Genomic DNA, 23,249 nt, shown 5'->3' with positions numbered 1-23,249 from the left:
CCCACCATTAGGCAGAGTGGGACGGCTGCTTCAGGCAGCAGAAGCTGCTGTGAACAGAGTGGCAGCAAGTTTTTGGAGGGCAGCATGGCCAACATTCAGGGATGATGGGAGTTGTAGTCCACCAGGTTCCCTGTCCCCAGTGTATAGGATTGCAACCATGGTTATATAAGGGATCAGATCCATGCTATTATCTTTTCATAACAACCTATGGTTTGATGTTAATTGACTTTCTAATACAAAGACTTGGATAATTTAATTGTCTTCGGAAGCTTGATAGCACTTCAACTAGGTCTGTATTTTGGGATGGAAGAGAACTGCATCCAGAATCTAGGAACGTAAGTTCTAGAAGTCCTGACAAACTGTTCCTTCTTTTCTTAGTGCCAAGAACTCTGTTTATATCTTAGAACACAATCTGCGCCAGTTCCTTCTGCCCACGAACCAGTGAGGGTGGGGAAAACAGACGATAATGGAAGAGAAAGGCAACACAAGCTCAGTGTGCATTATCAAAACCAACAACTTAAAGCAGCGAGAGACCCTCACTGTCAGAGGTGGCTCCATTCCTATTTATATAACAGCTGATTCCATGGAGTTATGGCTCAGATATTTATCCACATTGCCACATGCAGATTGTTTTGTATTGCTCCCTTTCCAAGAAAAGAGAACAAATGCTTAATATTGGAGCTTGAAAGGCCTAGCATGAAACCAATAGCAAAGTAATGAAACAGAGTGTTCCAAATACTTTCATGGAATCACAGTGTAGAAAAGCGACAATTCTGTGGATGCTTCCGGAGAGCAATTTGCATTATATGCTGCAAATGGAATTGCTCACATCTGTTCTGACTTGAATGTCATGGGCTTTTATTTTATGTATTTATTTTTATTTTATTTAATGAATTTAAATTCTTCTCCAAGGAGCTCAAAGTGGCGTACATGGTTCTCTCTCTCCTCATTTAATCACAACAACCCTGTGAGGTAAGTTTAGACTGAGAGGCAGCGACTGGCCCAAGGATACCCCGTGAGCTTCATGGCCAAATGGGGATTCAAACCCCGGCCTCCCAGGTGCTACTCTGGCAGTTTAACTACTACACCACACAGGACATGGGTAGGCAAACTAGGGGCCAGATCTGGCCCAATCGCCTTCTAAATCCAGCCCGTGGACGGTCCAGGAATCAGCGTGTTTTTACATGAGTAGAATGTGTGCTTTTATTTAAAATGAATCTCTGAGTTATTTGTGGGGCATAGGAATTCGTTCATATCTCCCCCCAAAAAAAATATTGTCCAGCCCCCAACAAGGTCTGAGGAGCAGTGGACCGGCCCCCTGCTGAAAAAGTCTGCTGACCCCTGACACAGGATCTTTAACATAGATGGATAGAGATGCTCTTTTGGACATGTTTCAGCTTGTGCAAGCTGGTGTTGTAGACAGTGCTTTTTTTCTTAAAAAATGTTTAGGGGGTAATGCTCTCTTTGACTCAAGAAAATGACCATTTTATAGTTCAAATTGGGAAAAATAAATACAGTAAATGGACAAAAGTACAAGGAACATGCATTACCTCATATTACACAGCTGACAGCTGACAGTAACTTCCACATTGGCATGAGGTTGTGTGCACTAACATCCACATTGCGCACTGCTTCACACATTAAACGCTCGCTTCCATCTAAGACTCAGGAAACATTGTGACAGGAAATGAGGCTGCCATTGGGGGTAGAAATGAAACTGACGATTCACTGTGCTAGAAAAGGACAAAAAAAATAATTTTTTTTTTTTTGTTTCTTCTTCCGTTAGATTCACAAAATGTTTAGGGGTATGCGTACCCCTGTGTATCCCCCCCCCCAAAAAAAGCACTGGTTGTAGACAAGCTTCTTAAAGGCTTGGGACCTTTCAACTGTTTTTCAAATCCTTGCCCTTTCTGGTTATTAAAATCTGCTTGGCCTGAGCTTACTAAGAGAGGCAAAGGTTAAATCCCCACAGAAGAAATTCAAATGTGGACTCTTTCATTTTGTATAAATCTCACCCAGCATCTCATGTGCCGCCCTTGAGGAAGGTCTTGGAAAAGGTATGGGTATCATCCATGTGGTCTTGGATGTTATGAAAAATTTGGATTTAATATTGGTCTCTCTGGTAGGCAGTATTAAATAAAATTGGGCAATATTAAAAAGAGGGAGAGAGAGGGGAGAGAGAGAGGGAGAGAGAGAGAGAGAGAGAGAGAGAGAGAGAGACTATTTTAAATGCCTGTTGGTTTGAAAGAACTGTTAAATAGTACATTTGTAAATTTGTACTGTTCCTCTAAGGAATTAACACAGAGCCAACAAAAGGCAGTGTGATGCTTAGCAGGGACTCTTGACAGAGGTTTTAAAATGAAGAAATCTACAGTTAGAGCAGCTGCCCCCCCCCCTCCAATAACAGAGAAGGCAAATGCAGCTTGAGTAATGGCTCCTTTGCAACACCAATAAGCAATTCCAGGTCCCTTGTCAATTGGTTGAGCAAGAATGGCTTTCTTGTCAATCTCAGACTCGAGAGAAGTATCATTCTCACCCGCCTAACTCAAAGCTAAGCTGTATGCCAGGTCAGCCTCGACCCTAGAGAAATTGAAGAGGGGGAAAAAAGAAAACACACGGAAGCAAATTGAAGTAAACAGATCAAGCCCCTAATAAACCCCTATTTTAAGGTTCACGCAAGTCAGAATCTAGACTAAATCTGGAGGAGAAAGGCTCCATTCATCTTGGATCTATTTTACAGAGGACCTTCCTTGTGTAGGAAATCCAAGAAAAACTTGGAAAAAGAATTCAAACTCTGCTAATATATCTGAGCAAAGACTTCGCCTCTGTGAAACACAAAACAAGGAGGACCTTGTAAGAGACACCCCCCACCAGCACCCCGAATATAGGAATTAACTGTGTCTGATTAAGAAATAAAGAAAAAGAAAGCCAATGTAAGAAAAGGGCTATACTCGCTTGGTGTATAGGAAGAACTCACATCTTTCTCCACAAGGACCACTATGGTTTAGCATGGGTTGCCATATTGTAGAGATCTCAGAATTGCACATAAAAAGTTCCAGGTATAGTAGTAGTATTAATAATAATAATAATAATAATAATAATAATAATAATAATAATAGTATCCTGCCCATCTAACTGGGTTGCGCCAGCCACTCTGGGCAGCTTCCAACGTATAAGCACAATAAAACACCAAACATTAAAAACTTCCCTAAACAGGGCTGCCTTCAAATGTCTTCTAAAAGTCAGGTAGTTTATTTCCTTGACATCTGATGGGAGGGTGTTCCACAGGGTGGGTGCCACTACCGAGAAGGCCCTCTGCCTGGTTCCCTGTAACCTCACTTCTCGCAGGGAGGGAACCACCAGAAGGCCCTCAGAGCTAGACCTCAGTGTCCAGGCAGAACCCACTGCCTCCCCAGGTAGGGCAGGGAATGTCTCCTATGAAACCCTCAAGAATCACTGCTGGTCAGTTTGGACAGCATTGTGCTGGATGGACCAATATTTTGACTCAATGTAAGGCCCCTTCCTATATTCCTGTGGTGTTTTATAGTCTTTGTTTTATGTCTTTATTTGTATAGTGTGAGACAGTGTTTCAGAGACATTGTCACTGCAAGGAAAAGTACTTGTAACAAAAGCATTTTCTCCCTTGACTCACAGATCACAAATCATTGTTTAAAACGAACAAACATACAGTACTCAAATAATTAATCTGTCATACTCTGATCAAGCCCAAGAAGAACATGTAATCAAGTATTAAAACAAAGTTAGCAGTCATTTGAATGCCGCAAATAAAATAAAGTAAGAAAGTATTATGTTTGAAGGGCAAAATTATTTACAGTGCAACCGTATATACACCTACTCAAAATAAGTCCCACATGGTCAGTAGGGCTTGCTCCCAAGAAAGTGGGCCTGCAGCTTTAGGACTTCATTCAGCTTGGACTCTTATGGGCCAGGGCTACTGTCTTCTTGGTAATTTACTTCATTTTCTCAAAACCTCACCATCCCCATCTGATGGCTTCACCCCCGGCAGTCTAAGGAACTTCAGTGAGCGTATTGGGGAGATGTCACTGCTCTCGACCGCATCAAACTCATGCCCCTGCCAGAGTCCTATCAAAGATGCAGGAAATGAATCCCACTGCAACAAACAAAAGATGGCGGAGGCACCTTTTCCAGTCTGAGGGCCATGTGGCCCACTTGGCAACCTGCTAAGAGCCACATGCCCGTGGTGGGTGGGGCCAGAGGTGAAAGTGGGTGGAGTAACCCATGTTACCTTTGTGCACTAGCCTTGTCTCTATACACACATACTCCTCCTCTCTGTTCTCCATCCGGGTGAGCAAGAGGCATTATCAGAGTTCAAGAACACACTCCAGCCCAGCAAAAAATCTTGGGCTGTGAAGCAGGGCAAGTGAGATGGGTATAACCTTGGGAGCGTTGTGAGGATCACTTAATCCTGGAGGGGCCATATTTGGTACGGATCCTAAGGTTCCCCACCTTGTCGTAAAGTCATTGCCTGTACTGTATGAAATTCATGTCCTGAAAGAGAAATGCACACCTGTGGGGCTGTCAAGCAGTCGCTCCAGAAAGTCTCCAGAGAGCAGCATAGCTGTTGCGGCATCCCTTCTGGCACAATACCATGGCCTGTTGCACAATGGCAGTTCGCAAGAGTGCAGGTGTCTGCCAGGAGCTGTAAGTTAACAACCCCACAGAGGAACAGTTAGGACTACCCCATCACTACTACTTAGGCCTAAGAGGGAGCTTGTGGTCTGCCTGAAACAGGGCATGGGATGGATCCTGTACCATTTCACAGCCTGTAGCGAGGAAGGAGCATTGAGCTAGAGCCAGCAGCTAGGGCACATAGTGTCTGAATCTGGATGCCCAACAGGTGAGGGCATGATAGAGTGAAGAGGGAGAAATGTAGGATACAACTTTTGCTGTGTTTTGTCCATTCTGGTGGCATATCTGGTATGTTCCCCCAGTGTCTCTTTTGTCTAGCATGTCCCAGGTTCGTTGGCATACCAGAGCTTCTAAAGGTAAAGGTACCCCTGCCCGTACGGGCCAGTCTTGCCAGACTCTAGGGTTGTGTGCTCATTTCACTCTATAGGCCAGGAGCCAGCGCTGTCCGCAGACACTTTCGGGTCACGTGGCCAGCATGACAAGCTGCATCTGGCGAGCCAGCGTAGCACACGGAATGCCGTTTACCTTCCTGCTGGTAAGCAGTCCCTATTTATCTACTTGCACCCGGGGGTGCTTTCGAACTGCTAGGTTGGCAGGCACTGGGACCGAACGACGGGAGCGCACCCCGCGGCGGGGATTCGAACCGCTGACCATGCGATCGGCAAGTCCTAGGCGCTGAGGTTTTACCCATAGTGCCACCCGTGTCCCTGCACAGCGCCACCCGCTTCTACCAAATCCTAAAGTTCTTCCGCCAATGGAACTCAAATATCAGATTGTGTCCCATGCCACCTAAAGAACCATGAAAGCCCAATTCACTTACAAGCTTGGCCACAGGTTATACAGAATGAAGCTCCTTTTATTTTCCTTGTACAGCAAACTCCTCTTGCAAGAAATGAATAAATAAACAAACTATTAGGCATCCGTTAGCTGACATGAACATACAAACATTTTAATCCTTTAAAAAAAGAAAGAAAGAACGAAATAGTTTAAAAGAAAAATGAGTTGGTAAAAAGTTACGTGGGTCGATGACAGAACGGGGCTGGGATTACGAGTCTGTAAGACGATTCTTTGTGGAGTTTCAACAACGACATTTTGTCTTTGTCCAGAAAAAAAAACCTCAAAGCTAATGTGGCTTTATGCCACAGAGTATATTTTGCAACTCTGTGTGCTTCATGCCAGGAGTGACTCTAGCCTGGAAACCACATGGCAGTCTCCAAGAATGAAGCTCTTTTTTGCAGGTAACTTTTAAAAATATTTAACATATAAACAATGAAATTCAGAAACATGCAGGGAACAACCCGCTTGCCCTGCACACACAGCCCTGGTGTGCACAGGCTCTCAAAAAAGGTGACTTCCCTAATTCCTCAGCTTATGCCTGAAGGCACAGAGAGGAAGGCCTGGGTGGAAATGCGGGATATGGGTGCAAGTCTATCATCCCCACTAATATACCTTATGCTGCCTGTGTGCAGGAAGTGGGAGAGGGAGAAGTGGACCCTTAGGTAGATCTTCCACATGCGGGCATGACAATTGCATCATCGCGAAAGGACTGTGTGCCCATTGTATTCATGATGCACAACAAAAATGATCACAAAATGCAGAATTCAGTAAGCCTGCAACATATGCACATTTAGCTTGTGCACATTCAGCTTTACATGCTTGGCAATTAAAATGAAATGAAATGAAATGATAGAATAGAATAGTGGAAATGGGGGGGGGGGGGAATCCAGGGGGGAGGGGGAAGCTTTGGTAATCCCACCCTAATGTGCTTTGACTATACATGATTTTGGCTTTAAGCTTGATCCCCATGCAAATTGCAGGCTTAATGTATTTTCTTATAATACTAAGCACTTTCTTATACTACAGGGCCATGGGTTGCTGCAGCAGGAGAGCTGGAACAGCAGGGCCCATTGAGATCCACAGCCATTGGGCCCCTCCTTTCCTTTCAAGGTGGTCATTCTAAGAACAATTTTGACTGTGTACACATTACTGTATTAAAACTCAGTGAGGCCACTCCACCCCCAAGTATTTGCACATCATTGTACGCATCAGCACAGTTGGATGTGCTTTTGAAAAAAATCGCCGTCTGTTCACACCCGCTGGTGGACTGGGAGTGTGGATGTCTTCAGGTGGCTTACATTTTCAAATCGTTTCAAAGGTGTTTGAGGGAAAACACAATATTTCTCAAGAAACTCCAGGACAGATGTGAATTGTGGCCAGCGTGTTTATACGACTTCCCAAACCGGTGGTGAGAATACACTGAACTGGAGGCAGAACAAATGGGAGTATGTCTGTAACTTGAGGAACTGGTACTTGAGTTTGTTTGTTTTCCTTCTCTATCCATTTTACCTTTTGTGCTATGCCTTTCAGATTTTAAGCCTGTGAATAGGAAGTTTTTAATCTATGTATGGCATTTAGAATATGTGAGATGCTTCATAAATTATACTACTACTACTACTAATAATAATAATAAATGGGTGGGGAGGCAATTCAAATGGATTTCCTCCATTTCATAGCTTTTGAGATTATCCCGATGGATCCCTGCCTGTGCAAATGATGTTGCACGTTTCCAGGAAATGAAACTATGTAAGCTGGATCCCTTCAGTTGCCTTTGTGTGTCAGCAGACTCCAGAGGAATCCATCCAAAACCAACCTGATGTAAGAAAATATTACACTGGAAAGAGTCCAGTCTAAAAACAATGCTCATCTGTGTTGTACTATTGGGACAGCATTATACCCTGTGATTTTTTAAAAGTTGACATTCAGATTCTGAGGCTGAAATTGGAGGTCAACGTCAAGAGGTTAACATTTTGTGAATGATTTCATCTTCGCTAAAAATGTATCGTGAGAGCTGATCAGAGACAACAAGTAATGCAGAGTTGGAAAGGGGCTAATTTAAGTATTATCTATATTGGTCTTCCCAAGTGCTATCAAAGAAATAATTTTATTCCTAAATGGAATTTACTAACTCTTTTTAACTTAGCTTAAAAGAAAACAAGGGTGCTTCTTAAATTTGCAGTTGTCACTTCCCCTTTAAAGGAAAAGGTGCCAACATCAAAGCAATGGAACAAAGTCCTCTATTTATAAACAGAACAAGTACATTGCTGGCAGCATCATCCTTGGCAAGCTCATGACCTTGTATCACCTCCTTATTTTGCCTTAAGTGGACTTTGGGAGGGTAGCTTTCCTTATGCTGGGAATCTGCCAACAAGGATGTGATTGACACCTGTCAACAAGGTAGCAGAAAGAGATCATGTGCCTGAGTCATAAATTCCAGACAGATGTCAAGCTATAAAGGTTCCCATCGTGGACTTGGTTTGATGGCTGGTCCAACATTTTTGGATTACCATCAAGTCCCTCTGTGAATCACTTTGAAAGGTTCGTTATATGTTACTAAAGATAGGATTCATTATTTCATACACTCACACTCAAGGCTGCTACCTTTGGAACACTGAACTTTCCACAATGTTGGTCCCGCTTATGATTTTAATATTAGATTTATGCAAAGATTTAGCATGAGATTTTACTTAGCAATTGGAAATGTGCAGTTTTGCCCATTTCTCCGTTGGCTGTTCTCTGATCATCTAATGTACAGCAGCGATCCAACTGGAGCCACATCTGAAGGGCTACTTCAAATGCTGAGAAAATACATAAGGAGGAAGAGAAAATGCATTTCATAAATCATGTGAACAAAAAAAGGGGGGCTTTATTCTAGCATTTTAAAATTGTATCAGTGGAGGGGCAATGCCTGTCAACCTCACTTTTTCCACCTCCTAGCCTTCTGGCATTGAGTGGGAAGGTCAGAAGCAAGGATAAACTGAAGGCACTTCTAGTCTTCAAGGATCAACATGGCCAGGACTTGTGCATGATCAGGGTCTCTGATTGTAGAGAGGGTTGTAAGTTACTGGGCACAGTTTCAGAATGTCCAAATAGGGCTACAGTCTGATCTGTTTGACCCACCAAATACACCACTATGATATAAACTTTCCTCTTTGAATTATCCCTCAGCAAATCTGCAGGGTATTGGTCACAATACACATTATGAAAGTTGGAGAATATGCAGAATATGCATCATGAAAGTTAGCGGTCTTGTGAGCAGGGAGGAGCGTGTGTGTTGCTATGAGCCCTTTTTTGCCTCAATGGGATACAGTGGTACCTCGGGTTACATACACTTCAGGTTACATATATGTCAGGTTACAGACTCCGCTAACCCAGAAATATTACCTTGGGTTAAGAACTTTGCCTCAGGATGAGAACAGAAATTGTGCAGTGGTGGTGCAGCGTCAGCAGGAGGCCTCATTAGCTAAAGTGGTGCTTCAGGTTAAGAACAGTTTCAGGTTAAGAACGGACCTCTGGAACGAATTAAGTACTTAACCTGAGGTACCACTGTACTTGGAAATTCAACTGGATCTTTAACCCATAGAAGTGAACTGAAAGGACTCCCTCCATCTCTGTGCCTCCAATCACAGAAAACTGGCACTGCAGTTTAGAGAAAAAATTATCTCTTTTAAAACAACGAAAAGAAAAGAAAAGGAAGAAGGAAATCCATGAAATTGTGGTATTTCTGTGAGGAGAGCGGCAACACAATATGGCACAGAGATATGTGTTGCATTGTTTATCATTAGTGTATCGTTCATGTTGTCCTGGGCACTAGCCAATATGTGAAGATGTCACGTAGCACTAGTAACTACAATAGGTACATTTAGCTTGCGAGCAGAAAAATCATTTTTGTAATAAGACACTATTATAATTTTAATGCTAGGGAAACATACTGGCGACAGAAGTGCTACCTTGGAGTGAAACACCTGGCTGCTCTGAAAGAGCTGAAGGACAGCTGTTACAATCGTGACATTAAAAATACATCGCCCAGACTACAAAGAGTTCTTGCGGTAATCTCACCTCAAACACTTGAGACAAAATGCCATTGTCAGGTTTGAGCATAAAATGCAGCAATGTTTAATCAGGGATTATTTATGCCAGAGAAACAAAAACCCAAAGTTAAAAACTTTGGAACTGAAAAACTTTAGTTTAAACAGGACAGGAAAATAGGATTTCAGAAAGAGAAGTCAAAATTAGAAACAGAACTGTTGGAATCCAATACTAAGAACTTATCAAAAATGTATAACTTGCTGTTAAAATGGAATACACAGGATGAAACGGTGAAATCAGCTATGATCAAATGGGCACAAGATATAGGTCATGATATCATGTTTGCTGACTGGGAACAATTATGGACCACCGGTATTAAATTTACTGCATGTAATGCTTTAAAAGAAAATATTATGAAAATGATCTACCGGTGGTACATGACCCCAGTCAAGCTAGCAAAGATTTATCATTCGCCTAATAATAAGTGTTGGAAATGTAATGAGACTGAAGGCACTTTCTACCACCTTTGGTGGACCTGCCCAAAGGTTAAAGCTTTCTGGGAAATGATCTATAATGAAATTAAGAAGGTCCTTAAGTGGACTTTTCCTAAGAAACCAGAGGCCTTCCTTTTGGGTATGGTGGGCCAAGTGGTGTTAAGAAAGGATAGGACTTTTTTTATGTATGCCACTACAGCAGCAAGAATTCTACTGGCAAAGTATTGGAAGACGAAAGAATTACCTACTCTGGAAGAATGGCAAACAAAGGTGATTGACTTTATGGGATTGGCCGAGATGACGGGCAGAATCCGGGACCAGGGGAAAGAGACAGTGGAAGAGGACTGGAAGAACTTCAAAATATATCTTAAAAATAATTGTAAAATTGAGGAATGTTAAGATGTCAGGGGGTAAGAAGTAAAGAATTGCAGCAGTAAACAAAAAAAAAAAAAAAAAAACTTAAGAAATATTTATGAAAAGGAATTAAGACAATGGACTTAAGGGTTGCTAAAGAATTATTAAACAAGGATGCAGGGATGGGGAGGTATGGGGAAGTCAAAGAAAAAAGGTTATGAACCGATGAGTATGAAGTTATATTGTGTTATATTGCTGTTTATTATCTGTGTGGAAAAATAAAAAAAAATTATCATAAAAAAAAAAAAAAGGAACTGAAAAACTTTGAAATGGAACAGGTAGGAAACAGACTAGGGGAAGGTGTCCTTGAAGAGCTCTGGTGGAAACAGAGTCACCATTCAGAGAAATCTCATTTCTGCAACGGAGTACTGGTTTACAAGATACAGTATCAGCCTTCATAGGGCAGCTATCTTCAATCACCAAATACCAGCTGTTGATTTTTTTTTTTAAAAAAAAGATACCCACACAAGTTAGGCTGCTACCTGAATGTACCAATTATTTGTTTAAGGAAAAAGTGCTGACATTTGCATACTTTTCTGTAAAAAAAGGGGGGGCAAATGGTTCCAGATCGAATGAGAGGAGAGGATGCTGTTTCCTCTCCTACCTTTGTAGGGCTTGAGGACCAATTTTTGCAGTCCTACTGTCTGATTTTGAAGAGAGTCCAGGTTTCACTTAACACATTGGCATGAGTCAAAAATGAAGAAGGGGGAGATTGTTGCTCTTGCAATGTCCTTTGCCTCTGACATTTCTGCCTTGTACTTTTTATGAGCTTTCCTTGTGCAGCGTGAACGATGGCACCTCTAGCTTTCAGAGGCCACTTGTGATGTCTGCCAGTGTCAAGCTACCCTCCAGATAACCAAGCATGTTCCTTCCATGCTTCTCAGTCCTAATAAAATATGTGTAATGTCATCCTGCATAACTCATCTGGTACTCAGAGTACTCTAGCTGAACAAGTTCTTCTCAGTCCTAATAAAATATGTGTAATGTCATCCTGCATAACTCATCTGGTATGTAGAGTACTGAAGTTGGGGCATGTCTGCCCCATAAAGAAAATGATAATCAAATTCTGCACTGAATTCTGCGCCGAAATAAACTTTAGATATATATTTTTTGCAAGTGGAATAAATGGTCCCAATGACATCCTTAAAAGACAATTCTATACATCTCTAGTCAGAAGTAAGTCCCATGGAGTTCAGCTGGGCTTAAGTCCAGATAAGTGGTTATTATGGGACTGCAGCCTTATTCACTGGTTTGAGTTTAATTTATATAAGGAGGGACAGAAATGGAGATTGTAAGCAGGGATATGGCATTCCCCTCGGCCCGTGGGAATTTTCTTCCTAAAGTAACACTTCATGCAAGGACAGCCGTTTGCCAAGAAAAGTCAGAGAGGGATTGTGGAGCATAATGCAATACCTGTTTGCACATAGGGTATTTTTGCTTTGCTAACCAGGAGCAAGGTGCTGTGCAGAACACAGAAGCGACACACACAAGTACCTTAGCCCCAGAAGGTGTGCTTCATCCCCATCCCCATTTCATTTTGGTACTTGGCACATGGGGGGGGGGCATCATTTAGGCTGTATACACACAGCATTTGAAATGAACGGAGGCCAATTATTATTATTTTTTACAGTGGGCTTTTGTACACTGCGGTTTGCAACTACGGTATACACACGTTCATATGATAACATCATCTCAAGTGTTGCATAGTGGTTAGAGTGCTTGGACTGGGACTGGGGAAAGGAAGGTGGAAATCCTCAACCAGCAATGAACTTCACTGAGTGATGCTGGGCTCAATCACTATCTCTCAGCTTAATTTACCTCGCAGGCTTTTTGTGAGGATCAAAACAGAGGGGCGAAGTTATCTATTGTTACAGATCTAGGGTAACAGAGGTTGGGGGTGAAAGGTCACCTGTAACTGCTAGAGTTAGGGAATGCTAGAAATTAATAAACAGTATAATTGAGATAATACTGAAGGGAAGATGCCAGATGTTAGATCTAAAATGCAGGCTAAACCAGGAAATCTCCTTGGGGGAAGGACCATCAAGGTGCAATTATGACCAGTCATTGACCCTCTGCCTGAGCTCTGGGTAAATAGCAGAGTTGGGAGGGGGAGTTTACAGGGGGCATGATGTCACATAGGAAAAAGGTGTCCTTTTGAAACTGAGAGGCTGAGGAAGAAGTCAGGGTCATCAAACTTTTTCAGCCAGGGGCCAGTCCACTGTCCCTCAGACCTTGTGGTGGGCCGGACTATACTTTGGGGGGGGGAATGAACGAATTCCTATGCTCCACAAATAACCCAGAGATGCATTTTAAATAAAAGGACACATTCTACTCACGTAAAAACACGCTGATTCCTGGACCATCTGTGGGCTGGATTTAGAAGGCGCTTGGGCCGGATCCGGCCCCCGGGCCTTAGTTTGCCTACCCATGAAGAAGAGGGAGAACGGGATATGCTGCTGTGAAGGCCAGAACCATCTTGGTGAGTTGGCTGAAGAAAGGCTGGGAAAGAGGACAGAGATGTCTGGGAATCCAGTGCTGGGCTGCTGTGAAGGATGGGCTCCTCCTGAGATGTGAATGCTGTTAACTCTCTTCAGAGAAGATCCACGTGTAAATATGTGTACAAGAAACCATATTTATTGAACACACTAGTTTCCACCGCGCCTTGATTCCCCAATGGAAACAGCAGAGATTGGGGGTGGCATGCAACCTTGGAGGAGAGAAGGGGTATAAAAGTAGTAAGTAGCTAAAATGAAGCAGCAGCCTGTGATTAAAGCACTGGTGAAGAAGTTGGTCCAAATTCTGAAGCTGCCTTTCCCCCAAAAGTCATTTACAATCCTGTTTCCCTGGAGCAGAGAGACAGCGGGTGTTTCCCTGGATTAATGATGTGGGTCATTGCTCAGCTCAAAGGCTGCATTGAAGGAGATGGCTGAAAACTGCTGCAGACAGGTGGTGACAACCACCCTTCAGAACCCTTTTATACATTCCCTGTCCTGGATGGCACGCTGAGACTGAAATAAGAAAAGTGTGAACGAGACAAACAAACGGGATACAGTGTGGGAAGATTATTTCTGGTCTGCAGGAGGCTCGAAAAGGTGGCTGCATGCTTGTCACAGTCAAATATTTATAGGCAGGGGTCAGGGGCCTTCCTGGAAAAGCAAAGCATGCCTCCAGGGCAGTGAAACCTTTACACAATGCTCCTGCATAAGTCATTGTTCAATGACCATTATCACAAGATCTGGGAGGCCCAACAGCTTTGTAGCCATAGGGTAGAGGTGGAGGAATAGCCTCCCTGTCATTTGCCCTTTTAAACACACACACAGCTGGCTCAGGAAAGAAGTAGACAATCGGCAAACAAAACATAATAGTCAACCATAATTAAGGCCATAACAATATATCACAAAATGGCAAGCTATTGCTGGGTGGGTGACCATGAAAAAATATCAATGGCTTATTCTTGCAGCTTGATCCTACTGGTGAAGCTTTGTACATCTGCAGAAAGAGAAACAAGATCAACGGCTAGTATTTGCATATACAGCCATTATTAATGGCATATCTACAGAGGCCAGGCTAAACAACTGGCAACCCCAATTGTGGGAAGGGAGCACTGCAGATGCTAATTGCTTTTGGCTTTTTTGATGGCTAGTTGGGTGTTCCTCTCCTGCAGCTGTACGACAGGTAAGCTAGGCAATATTCTTCATAGAGAGCATATTAAAGTACATGCACAGAGTAGTGGTACGTGGGGGAATTTATCACAAATCATGACCTATCACCAGGGTGAAGGAGGACAAGGGTCTTGTACTTGTGCAGAGGAAGGAATTTTAGCAGGTGCGGTTTGTCATGCAAGAAAAGGAATTTCCCTCTTTTTACACAACTCACAGGGACTTTGTTTGCCTCTGGGTGCCCTGCTGATAACCCCACAAATTATAGCCAGTAAGAATGCAAAACATACCTCCCAGCCAGCGTTGTTGTAGATACAAACACACTTTCCCACCTATAAAATTATTTGAATAGGCCTGCTTACTAGAATCATAGAATTGTAGAGTTGGAAGGGATGCTGCAGGTCCAACCCCCTGCAATTAAGGGATCTCAGCTAGATCATACATGACAGCTGGTCATCCAACCTCTGCTTCAAAACCTCAGGCTCCCTGCTTGAGACTTCCCCGCCATCCATTAAGTGGAAGGAGACATGGCTGGGTGATGAGGATGCAGCAGAGGGCTGGGATCCAAAAGGATGTCCCTGCTCTCCTCTCACTTCATTCTAATTGGATAAAATGCTTGGCTAGGGCTGTAGCATTGCTTTGATTAGGGTAGGAGCTGGACTAGGACCTGCAAGACCAGGATTCAAATCCCCATTCAGTCACACTGGGTGATCTTTGGCCAGTCACACCGCCTCTTTGCCTAACCCATCTCACAGGGTTGCCGTGAATATCAAATGGGGAACATCACCTCAAGCTCACTGCATGAAAGGTTAATATAAGGAATAAGCTGTTCCTCTGCACCATTTCATGCAAGCCCTGAACAGTTTTTGCAGACTCACAGTTGACCTATAAAAAAGCAGAAAGCGTTACCCATGCCTCTTACTTGTTTTATTTGCGTGAAATGAATGAAAGGACTTGGCAGCTGTTTGCTTAGTTGGGTTGAGAAATAACAGCTGCTTTTCATCTCAGTGGCTTTCTCCTGCTTTCTGGAGGTTTGCTATATTGCATCATGAATCCAAAGAAAAGTGGTCTTGCTTAGCAGACTAATTTACATAAGCTCTTGGCTCCAGTAAAAATAAATGACTGGCCTAGTTTTCTTGTTCTTCCAACACACCTATAGACTAATGCTATTAATAACTATTATTTGGAAGTAAGATTTCATATGAGGAGTATTTAGGATTGTGACCTTAATGGTTCCAGTAATAAGTGGGAGATTGCATTCATATACAGCTAGCAAACATAGGACTAGTTAGTGCATGAAGGGGCTAAGACAATACAGCTGTGTAGGTCATGCCCCGTCTTCTCCGATGAGGGAGGAAATGAAGCCCTCTCTTCCTGTCCACCCCACTCTGTACCATGTAGCCAACAAAGGAGGGTGTGTATAAGTTTGTTCCCAAGCTTAGAGCACGTGTTTGGAACAAGATTCTGTATTTTCTGCCCAAAAGCTTTCTTCCTGTGTTCACCTTGCTGTTGCATGGAACAATGCAATCTGTAAGTAAAGTAAGTAAAGTAAAGTATTTTAAACTTACTTAACATAGTGTGGTATGTTCAATGATAAGAGGGGTAGAAAGAGATCCACTGTTTCAGTGAACTAAATGGGATATTTAAACAGATTTAACAGCCTATTTCCACACTTTACTGCTGTGCAAGTTGTGACTTGATTTTAAACTCTGCTGGGGCTTTCTATGTGCTAGTCCCATGTTTTGAAACTAGGCACCCAGCCGATTTATTATCCATCCACCCCACACACATGGGTCACAGGAATTCATATATTTCCACTCCCACAAAATACAAAAACTAAAAGCCTCCTAATTTGTAAGCATGCTTAAATCCAATGTTCTGTAACAGTGGTGCAGGACCTGTGACCTTCCAGATACTGGAGGATTCCATCAGCCCCAGCCAGCATGGGCAATGGTCAAGGATGATGGGAATTACAGTCTAGCAACATCTGGAGGGCTGAAGGTTCTCCAGGACTGATCTAGAACATGAGATTAATATTGAGGTCACAATCATGCAAATGTCTAGAGCTGCATCATACATTAGGCAGAAAATATGAAATTCCAAAATGTGCTGAGCAGGTAAACATGCTAAGGGCTTGGTTCTACCTCCTCTTCCTTAATAATAATCTTCCTTAACTATATGCATGCATTGCTGGCAATCCTGTTCACATGCATAAGGGTAGCTTCCTTTCCTCCTCTGCAGAGTGTCCCATGCCTCTAATTAGAAGAAAGAATTTTGGCAAGTGCAGGGATCTACGCCTTTCTTAAAGATGCAGGAGCATCTTTTTGCCCCTGGGCACCCAAATTACATGGTGTAGTCAGACTGAATCCTGAAATTTGGTAGTAAAGTACTATTAATTTTAATAGGAGTATCAAAGGAATAAAGTTATGGCTCTACGTGTCTTTGCAGGACTGAATTCAAGAGATACAAATAAATTCTGGGCCCTTTTCGTTGCTCTATAGGGCCAGGCGTACTTGTCTGGACAGAAGTTATTACTGCATCTTTAAGAGAAGGGATTATACCTGTTGCACTGAAAAGGGTGGTGGTGGTGGTGCATTCTTAGTTAAATAAATCAGATGTGGACAGAGCGGTCCTGGACAATGATCACCCAGTGTCTAATTTTTCATCCTTAAGTGAAGCTCTGGAAGCACCGCCACTCAAGGCAGTTTTGGATGATACTGATTATTTACATCTATTCCAGTCTGGCATTTGGCCTGGTTATAAGACAGAAAACACCTTGGGAGGATGATTTGCACTGGGGAATTGCATAGGGGGAGTGTGACCCTGCTGGTTTTTCTGGACCTCTCAATGGGTTTCAGTACCACTGTCTCCTTCTGGGTTGCCCAACAGGATTAGGTCTCAGAGACACAAATTTATAGTGGCCCCAGTCCTTTCTGGAAGGATGAACCCAGTCAGTGGTGCTAAGAGACTTCTGTTCCTCCCCTTGGCCATTAGCTTTTGGGCTGCCACAGATGTCCCCTCTGTTTTTGAATATGTGAAACTGCTGGTGAAAGTTATCCAGCAAACCTGGGCTGCAATGTCATTAACATTTATTAAATCTGTTGACTGTTTCCTGCAGCCAATGAAGTCCTGAAGTGATTTTGTTGGCATCCGTCTTTCTCGGGAGGCAACGGAAGAGTACGACTTTGAAGGTGAACTCAAAAGGTTGGAGAGTTAGAGCGCCTGCTGTGGCTGTAGAGACCAAGACCAGGGTTTGAACCAGCCAGCCAGCCAGCCAGCCTGCCACAAAAGTCACTGAATGATCTAGGGCCAGTCAGCATGTCTCAACCTGACCTACCTCACAGGGTTGTTGTGAAGATGGAGTGGGGAGGAGGAGAACAGTGTACACCACTTTTAGCTCCACAGAAGAAAAAGGTGGTATATATATGTGATAAATAAAACAAATATGGAAAAGGCCTGTTTCCTTGCAGCTGGGGCAGAAGGCAGTCGTGCAGTAAGTTACAGAAGAAAAATAAATAAAATAAAATACAGAAAGATGCGCTATATAATGAAGCATCCATTAAAACAATGCAATATGTACTACAATGTTCACCCCATCCCCCAATTGTCCAAATTCATTCTGGGCCTTTCTATTTATATATTTTGTAAAAAGCTGCCTCAACTCCTGGGTCGCCGGCAGGGGCTGACCTTGAGCCGAGGGTCTTCCCGCTGGAGGCTGTGTCAACAGAGCCGCATGCTTCGCCCCCATCGCACGGCACCTCCTGGCAGCGGAGCTATCACGCCTCCCCCGGCGCGGGCAGCCCGGCGCTGATTCGCTCGGCAGGCGCCTGGCCTGCGACGCGATTGGCTTCCGCGGCGCTTTCACGTGGAGCCGACGGCGCAGCGTTTGATAAGCAGCAGGAGCGAGGCTGGCGGGGTGCTGAGTCTGCGGGCGAGGATCGGGGGCGGGGGCGCACTGGGTGAGTGAAAACCACAGAGAGAGGAAAAGTCCCAAAGCCTCGTGCGGAAGTTACTCCTCCGTCGAGCCGCACGGAAAAGCCCCGATTGCCGTTTGCACGACCATCCCTCCGTATTTATGGGCTTCTCCTCGGGTCCACTTTCTTCTATTTAACGCAGGTAAGCCTGTTGTGCATTTATATATGGGGTCCTTTGCAGCGGGGAAAGGCCATGTCTAGGAATGAACGGGGGCGATTTCAGCAAGATTGCAATCCTGCACCCACTTGCTTCGGAGCTGAGCGCGGCGGGACTTGCTTCCGAGCAAGCCGGGGAAGGATCGGGGTGTTTTCTTTTTGCTTCGTCATGAGTCGCGCTGTGGCTGCAACCTAGTGCAGGATCTCTGACGAAGCGTTTTTGGAAAGCCGCATTTTTACAGGAGGGGGTTTCGGATCCTATACCTAACTCCTACTTAAGGAAGGTGTTGGCGTGTTTTCTGTCAGCAAAGCAACTTGCTCCTATCATCCCTCGCCTGTTTGAGTTAATCTCTTGGTGTAGAATAAGGGCTTGTTTCAGCATAACGACCAGAAACTTCCACCTAGCTCTGCAAGAAAATGGTTTCAGGAAAGATACCTGCTTTTCTAATCTTGCAAACGCAGTGAAAAGACAAGGGGTTGCGTGAGGAGGAAGGAAAGGGGTTTGGCTCTGTGGGCTCATTCTCTTCTGCTTCTTGCAACCTTGTCAGAATTGGGAGTCATCCTGTCATTGTCCTCCCGGGCCAACAGAGGGGTGATGTTCATGAAAAGCCACATAAATAGCTATGCTTTGAAACCTTCCTCCCAGGAGTCTAGAAAATTCCAATAGCCTCATCGCTGGACTCCTCATAAAGTTGATTTGTACTTGCTTAGGCCTAAACGGTCTCTTCTGAGCTTGTGGGAAAGCTGCAGTTAAAACAAGGCTTCTCTCACCCCACAGGCGCCAACTATTGTAGTCTTCAGTGATTCCTCTTATAACCCTCTGCATTACTTTAAGACTGTCATAAGTAACCATAGTTGCCTACAAGAAATGTACTGGGGGGGAATAGCTGGCTTCCTGTATGTAATGTACACAGAGAAATTAATGAGGTATCTTAATGTATTTAACTATTGAATTGCTTCAGAGAGGGATGAATAGCGATGTATCTGATTAAGTCATATTCAGAGCAGACCCAGTACAAAGGATTCCTCTCACTGGGTCTACTCTTGAGTATGGCTAAAGCTGCAGTCATAGCACCGCTCACTTGGGAACAAGCCTTACTTATTACATAGGACTTGCTTCTGAGTAGACATGGGTCAGGATTGTGCTATAAGTTGGATGCAAACCTATATATTTTTTAAAAAATAGAGTTGTAGGAAGCATCATGAAAATATTGTCTGTTTGGTACCGCCATTCCATAGAAGGGATTTAAAAAGGAATTATTTCTCATGAATGTTACTTAGATGCTTTTTTATAATTTTAACAGAAGATAGGCATGCTTTCCTTTTCTTGTGCATTGGGAGCCGTGATTACCTTCCAAGTATGAATCTACAATCTAAGAACCTTATTCTGCGCACTCCTCCTGCTCTGAGCTTTATTGATAAAACAAATACAAAAAGCTTTCATAGGTGCAAAGCAAACATGAATTTAAAAATGTGGCTGACTCAAAATGGCATGTGGAATTCATCCAAGTGTTCTGAATAGGGTGTTATTATTTCATCAGTTCCGCATCTGGCTGCCAGTCACTGTTCTGGCTAATCTTGCTTGTGACTGAATTATTTACAGCCTCCCAGCCAGCAAATGATGAATTATGAACGAGGGTGAGTGTAAGCAAAGGGAGTCTTTTGCAGAGGCTTCCCTCCAGCGCATGTCCTCCAGTACAAACGCAAGCCTAATTGATTTTTGTTTACGTTGCAGAATGATAGAAGTCTTGGACCCAAGGCCCCTATCCAGTTCTATCATGCCTGTAGATGTGGCCATGAGAATATGCTTGGCTCGTTCGCCACCTGTGAAGAGCTTTCTCAACCCACTTGACGAATACCAGAGAAGGAACTTTGTGGATCGGTTTAAGCCTCTCAGACCGTGCCTCAATGTGAAACGTGAAACTGAGTCCCAAAACAGTGACTGGAAGCGCTCTGCCGGACGAGCCAAGAAGAGAGTCGTCTTTGCAGACTCGAAAGGTCTCTCTCTCACCGCCATTCATGTCTTCTCTGAGTTTCAGGAGAATCCAGGGTGGGATCTTCAGTTTGACCTGCTAGACCTTGAAGACATAACTGCTGGCTTAAAACTACACGAGGAAAAGAACTTGATTCTGGGTTTCGTTCAGCCTTCGGCGGATTACTTGGACTTCCGGAACCACTTACAGAAGAACTTTGTGTGTCTTGAGAACTGCACCCTCCAAGAAAGGGCTGTTTCAGGGACTGTGAAAGTGAAAAATGTGAGTTTTGAGAAGAAGGTGCGGATTCGGGTCACCTATGATTCGTGGAAAACCTATTCCGACATAAATTGTGTCTACATGAACAACGTGTATGGAGACTCTGACAACGATACCTTCTCCTTTGCTATTGACTTGCCTCCTGTCATTGCCGCTGAGCAGAACATTGAGTTTTGCGTGTATTACCAAAGCGATGAGCACACATTCTGGGACAATAACGATGGACAGAACTACAAGATTGTCCATGCAGAATGGAAGTCGGATGGAGTCCAAGTGCCGTCTCCCAGGAAAGGCTGCATGACTCTCAAACCGGCAAGAAAAGGGCACGAGGCAGGCTGTGAACAGCTGGGTAGCCCTCGGGTAGCCAATGGCCTCTTCCCTGAATGGCAAAGCTGGAGCAGGATTGAAAGCTTGTCTCCATATTGGTGAATGATAATTGAACTCAGAGGCATCTATTGCCACCTAACTTTAAACTTCCCAATAAGCATTAGCAAGCCACCTAGAAGGGTAGGCTGACTACTTTTTTAAAAAGGGAAACATTATGCATTTACATTTAAAAACAAAAAACTACCAGCCACAACTTGGACTTCAGGGGGAGGGAGAGAGAATATGAATTTCTGTGAGAACATCTCCTAATGTAAAAAACAAGTGATTGATATACCATTAACTTGCTGTCCACTTGCCTTAACTAGGGGGCAGCAGAGAAGTTTGTGAAGAAGTAATAGTGTGTGTGGTGGCTTTTTGGGAAGCTGTGATTGTGTGTGGGGGGGATGTTGCAGAGGCAGCCACACAAAAAACCCTCGTGCCTACTTTTTAAGTTGTAGCAGAGATTGTGTGAGAGAGGCGAACTGCCAAACCTGAGGCCTGAGTCAAGACAAAGCTGGTCTTGGCCAGAATACAATTCGGTATTTAGGATTGTGGTGAAAAGGGGCCTTAAGTGGGAATGAAGTGGGGAGAGAGAGGGGGGGAAGGGGTATGGTGTACTGTAGGGGCAAAAGTACAGCAGGAAGCAGTGTGTGCCTTGTAAGAGCTGTACAGACAGGCAGCACTTCTAACAGACAGCACTTTCCCCATCAGTGAATTACAGCAGTGGGGAAAGCTGCATCTGTTGAATTTCTGACCATTAGGCTTAGATATGTGTGGAGGGGGTGAGAGGAAGTGTGAAAAGCATAAGGGGCTGGGGAACTGTTCATGTAAATAGGCCCCTGCAAAGCTGTAGACTTGATTTCTGGAATCTTGTCTTTTGACTTGCCAAACAGTAAGCTAATTTTGCAACCGCACTTCACAGGTAGATCTTCATCCTATGTACACAAAGGCTATGCCTTAAAAAAACAAAAATAATCACACAGGGTTTCCTGTGATTGCACGGTTTTGTTTTTAAGAGAGACTGAATGAAATGCCTTAATCCTGTAGACACTGGCTGCTCAGCTTGCCTTGTTCAGTGTAGAGACAAACTCTCCTATTATCTTGCTTGTTGTAGAGTTTAGTAATGTTTTTCTTCTCCAAGAAATAGCTCTTCACAACAGTAAAATAAAGCTAAGCAATTTAAAAGTCCTTCATATTGAAGGGGTAATAATGTAGCTGCACTTCTCAAGCTAATTGGTCTAAAATAACAGTATGCATCTTGCACATAAATAGAAATAGTTTTCTATACACTTTCTCATACCTCATTTTTTTGTAGCTGTTACAGACACAGAAAGCTGTTGTTGTTGTGACTTTCTGATTATAGTCTTTAATCTTCCCCAGATATATAGCATTTTGTAAATAATAGTGTAATTTTGGCACGGACTGTATACGAAAAAGCCAATCGGAATAGGAGTATGTGTACATATCTCTGTGTTCACTTAACCTGTTTTGTAGTGGTGGTGTCTATGGAAAATGCAAATCACATCATTATACTGTTTGTTCCACCAGTACTGACATGGAATTTGTATCGCAAAAAAGGGAAAAGCCTCTTCCCCCACTGTACCACACTACTGTGTAAACAATTCACTTTAAAAAATAAATTGTGTTTTGATAATTGTGGCAATCTTTTTCTTGGGAAGGACTTGAACATCATAGCATGGCCTTTGCTGAGGGAAAGGTAAAAGCTGGGATTCACTGGGTTGTTCAGTCAGTGGCTGAATCAGGTGGCAAACAAACAAACAAGAAGCCCAGGGGCTATGTTCCCACCTGCTGTTGGCCATATCTAAGACCTCCCTCTTCCAGAACTCCTAATCATCAGTTAATGGCTGTGTGTGCTGCTGAAGAGCAGAGAACAGTTAAAAGCTACTGTTTAACCCACAAAGCTTCCAATATGTCAACACCCCTGGCTGTGCCTGCAGTATAATCTCTTCCACAGTTCCCCACATTCAGCGGCAGAGCATATGCCCGTGCTGCCCAGGGTGGGCGTGCTCCCGAGGGTGGCGGGGCACGGAGGGTGCACGGAGCAAGCCACCAATGGCGGACATTTGGCGTGATGCCCACCCACGACTGCCAAATGTCACCCCCCTCAGCGAAGACACCCAGGGTGGTCCACACCCCCTAACTCCGCCCCTGCCCACATTCTCACTTTGTCATGCTCTTACATTCTGTCATCTATTCATCTATGATGTTGCATATGAAGATGGCTGCTGGGTATACAGAGGACACACACAAGCTCCAGTATCCCCCATGTCCATGCTTTCTCATGTCAGCAAGCTGTGGGCTCTGATTCACCAGAACTTGCTAGATTGGATGCCCTGCTGTAGGGCTGAGGGTATGTATGTGCCCTCCTATGGAGGA

The 23,249-nt window shown here is 43.8% G+C and overlaps 1 protein-coding gene across 1 annotated transcript; it reads left to right on the top strand.

Annotated features, from left to right (window-relative positions):
* Positions 1–17,983: 17,983 nt before the first annotated feature.
* On the top strand, positions 17,984–22,506 carry PPP1R3C (protein phosphatase 1 regulatory subunit 3C). Its single transcript, XM_079978655.1, has 2 exons — positions 17,984–18,220; positions 19,970–22,506. The coding sequence occupies exon 2, from the start codon at positions 19,971–19,973 to the stop codon at positions 20,913–20,915; it is 945 nt and encodes a 314-aa protein (XP_079834781.1). The 5' UTR covers positions 17,984–18,220; position 19,970; the 3' UTR covers positions 20,916–22,506.
* The last annotated feature ends 743 nt before the right edge of the window (positions 22,507–23,249 follow it).

Source organism: Podarcis cretensis (genome assembly GCF_951804945.1).
Source record: "Podarcis cretensis genome assembly, chromosome: 5".
NCBI classification, from domain to species: Eukaryota; Metazoa; Chordata; class Lepidosauria; order Squamata; family Lacertidae; genus Podarcis; species Podarcis cretensis.
The sequence above is the reverse complement of the archived record's forward strand: the minus strand, read 5'-3'. Positions and strand labels throughout refer to the sequence as shown.

Excerpts from the sequence above, each read along its gene's own strand:
- PPP1R3C (XM_079978655.1), top strand. The coding sequence starts at position 19,971 with ATGATAGAAGTCTTGGACCCAAGGCCCCTATCCAGTTCTATCATGCCT.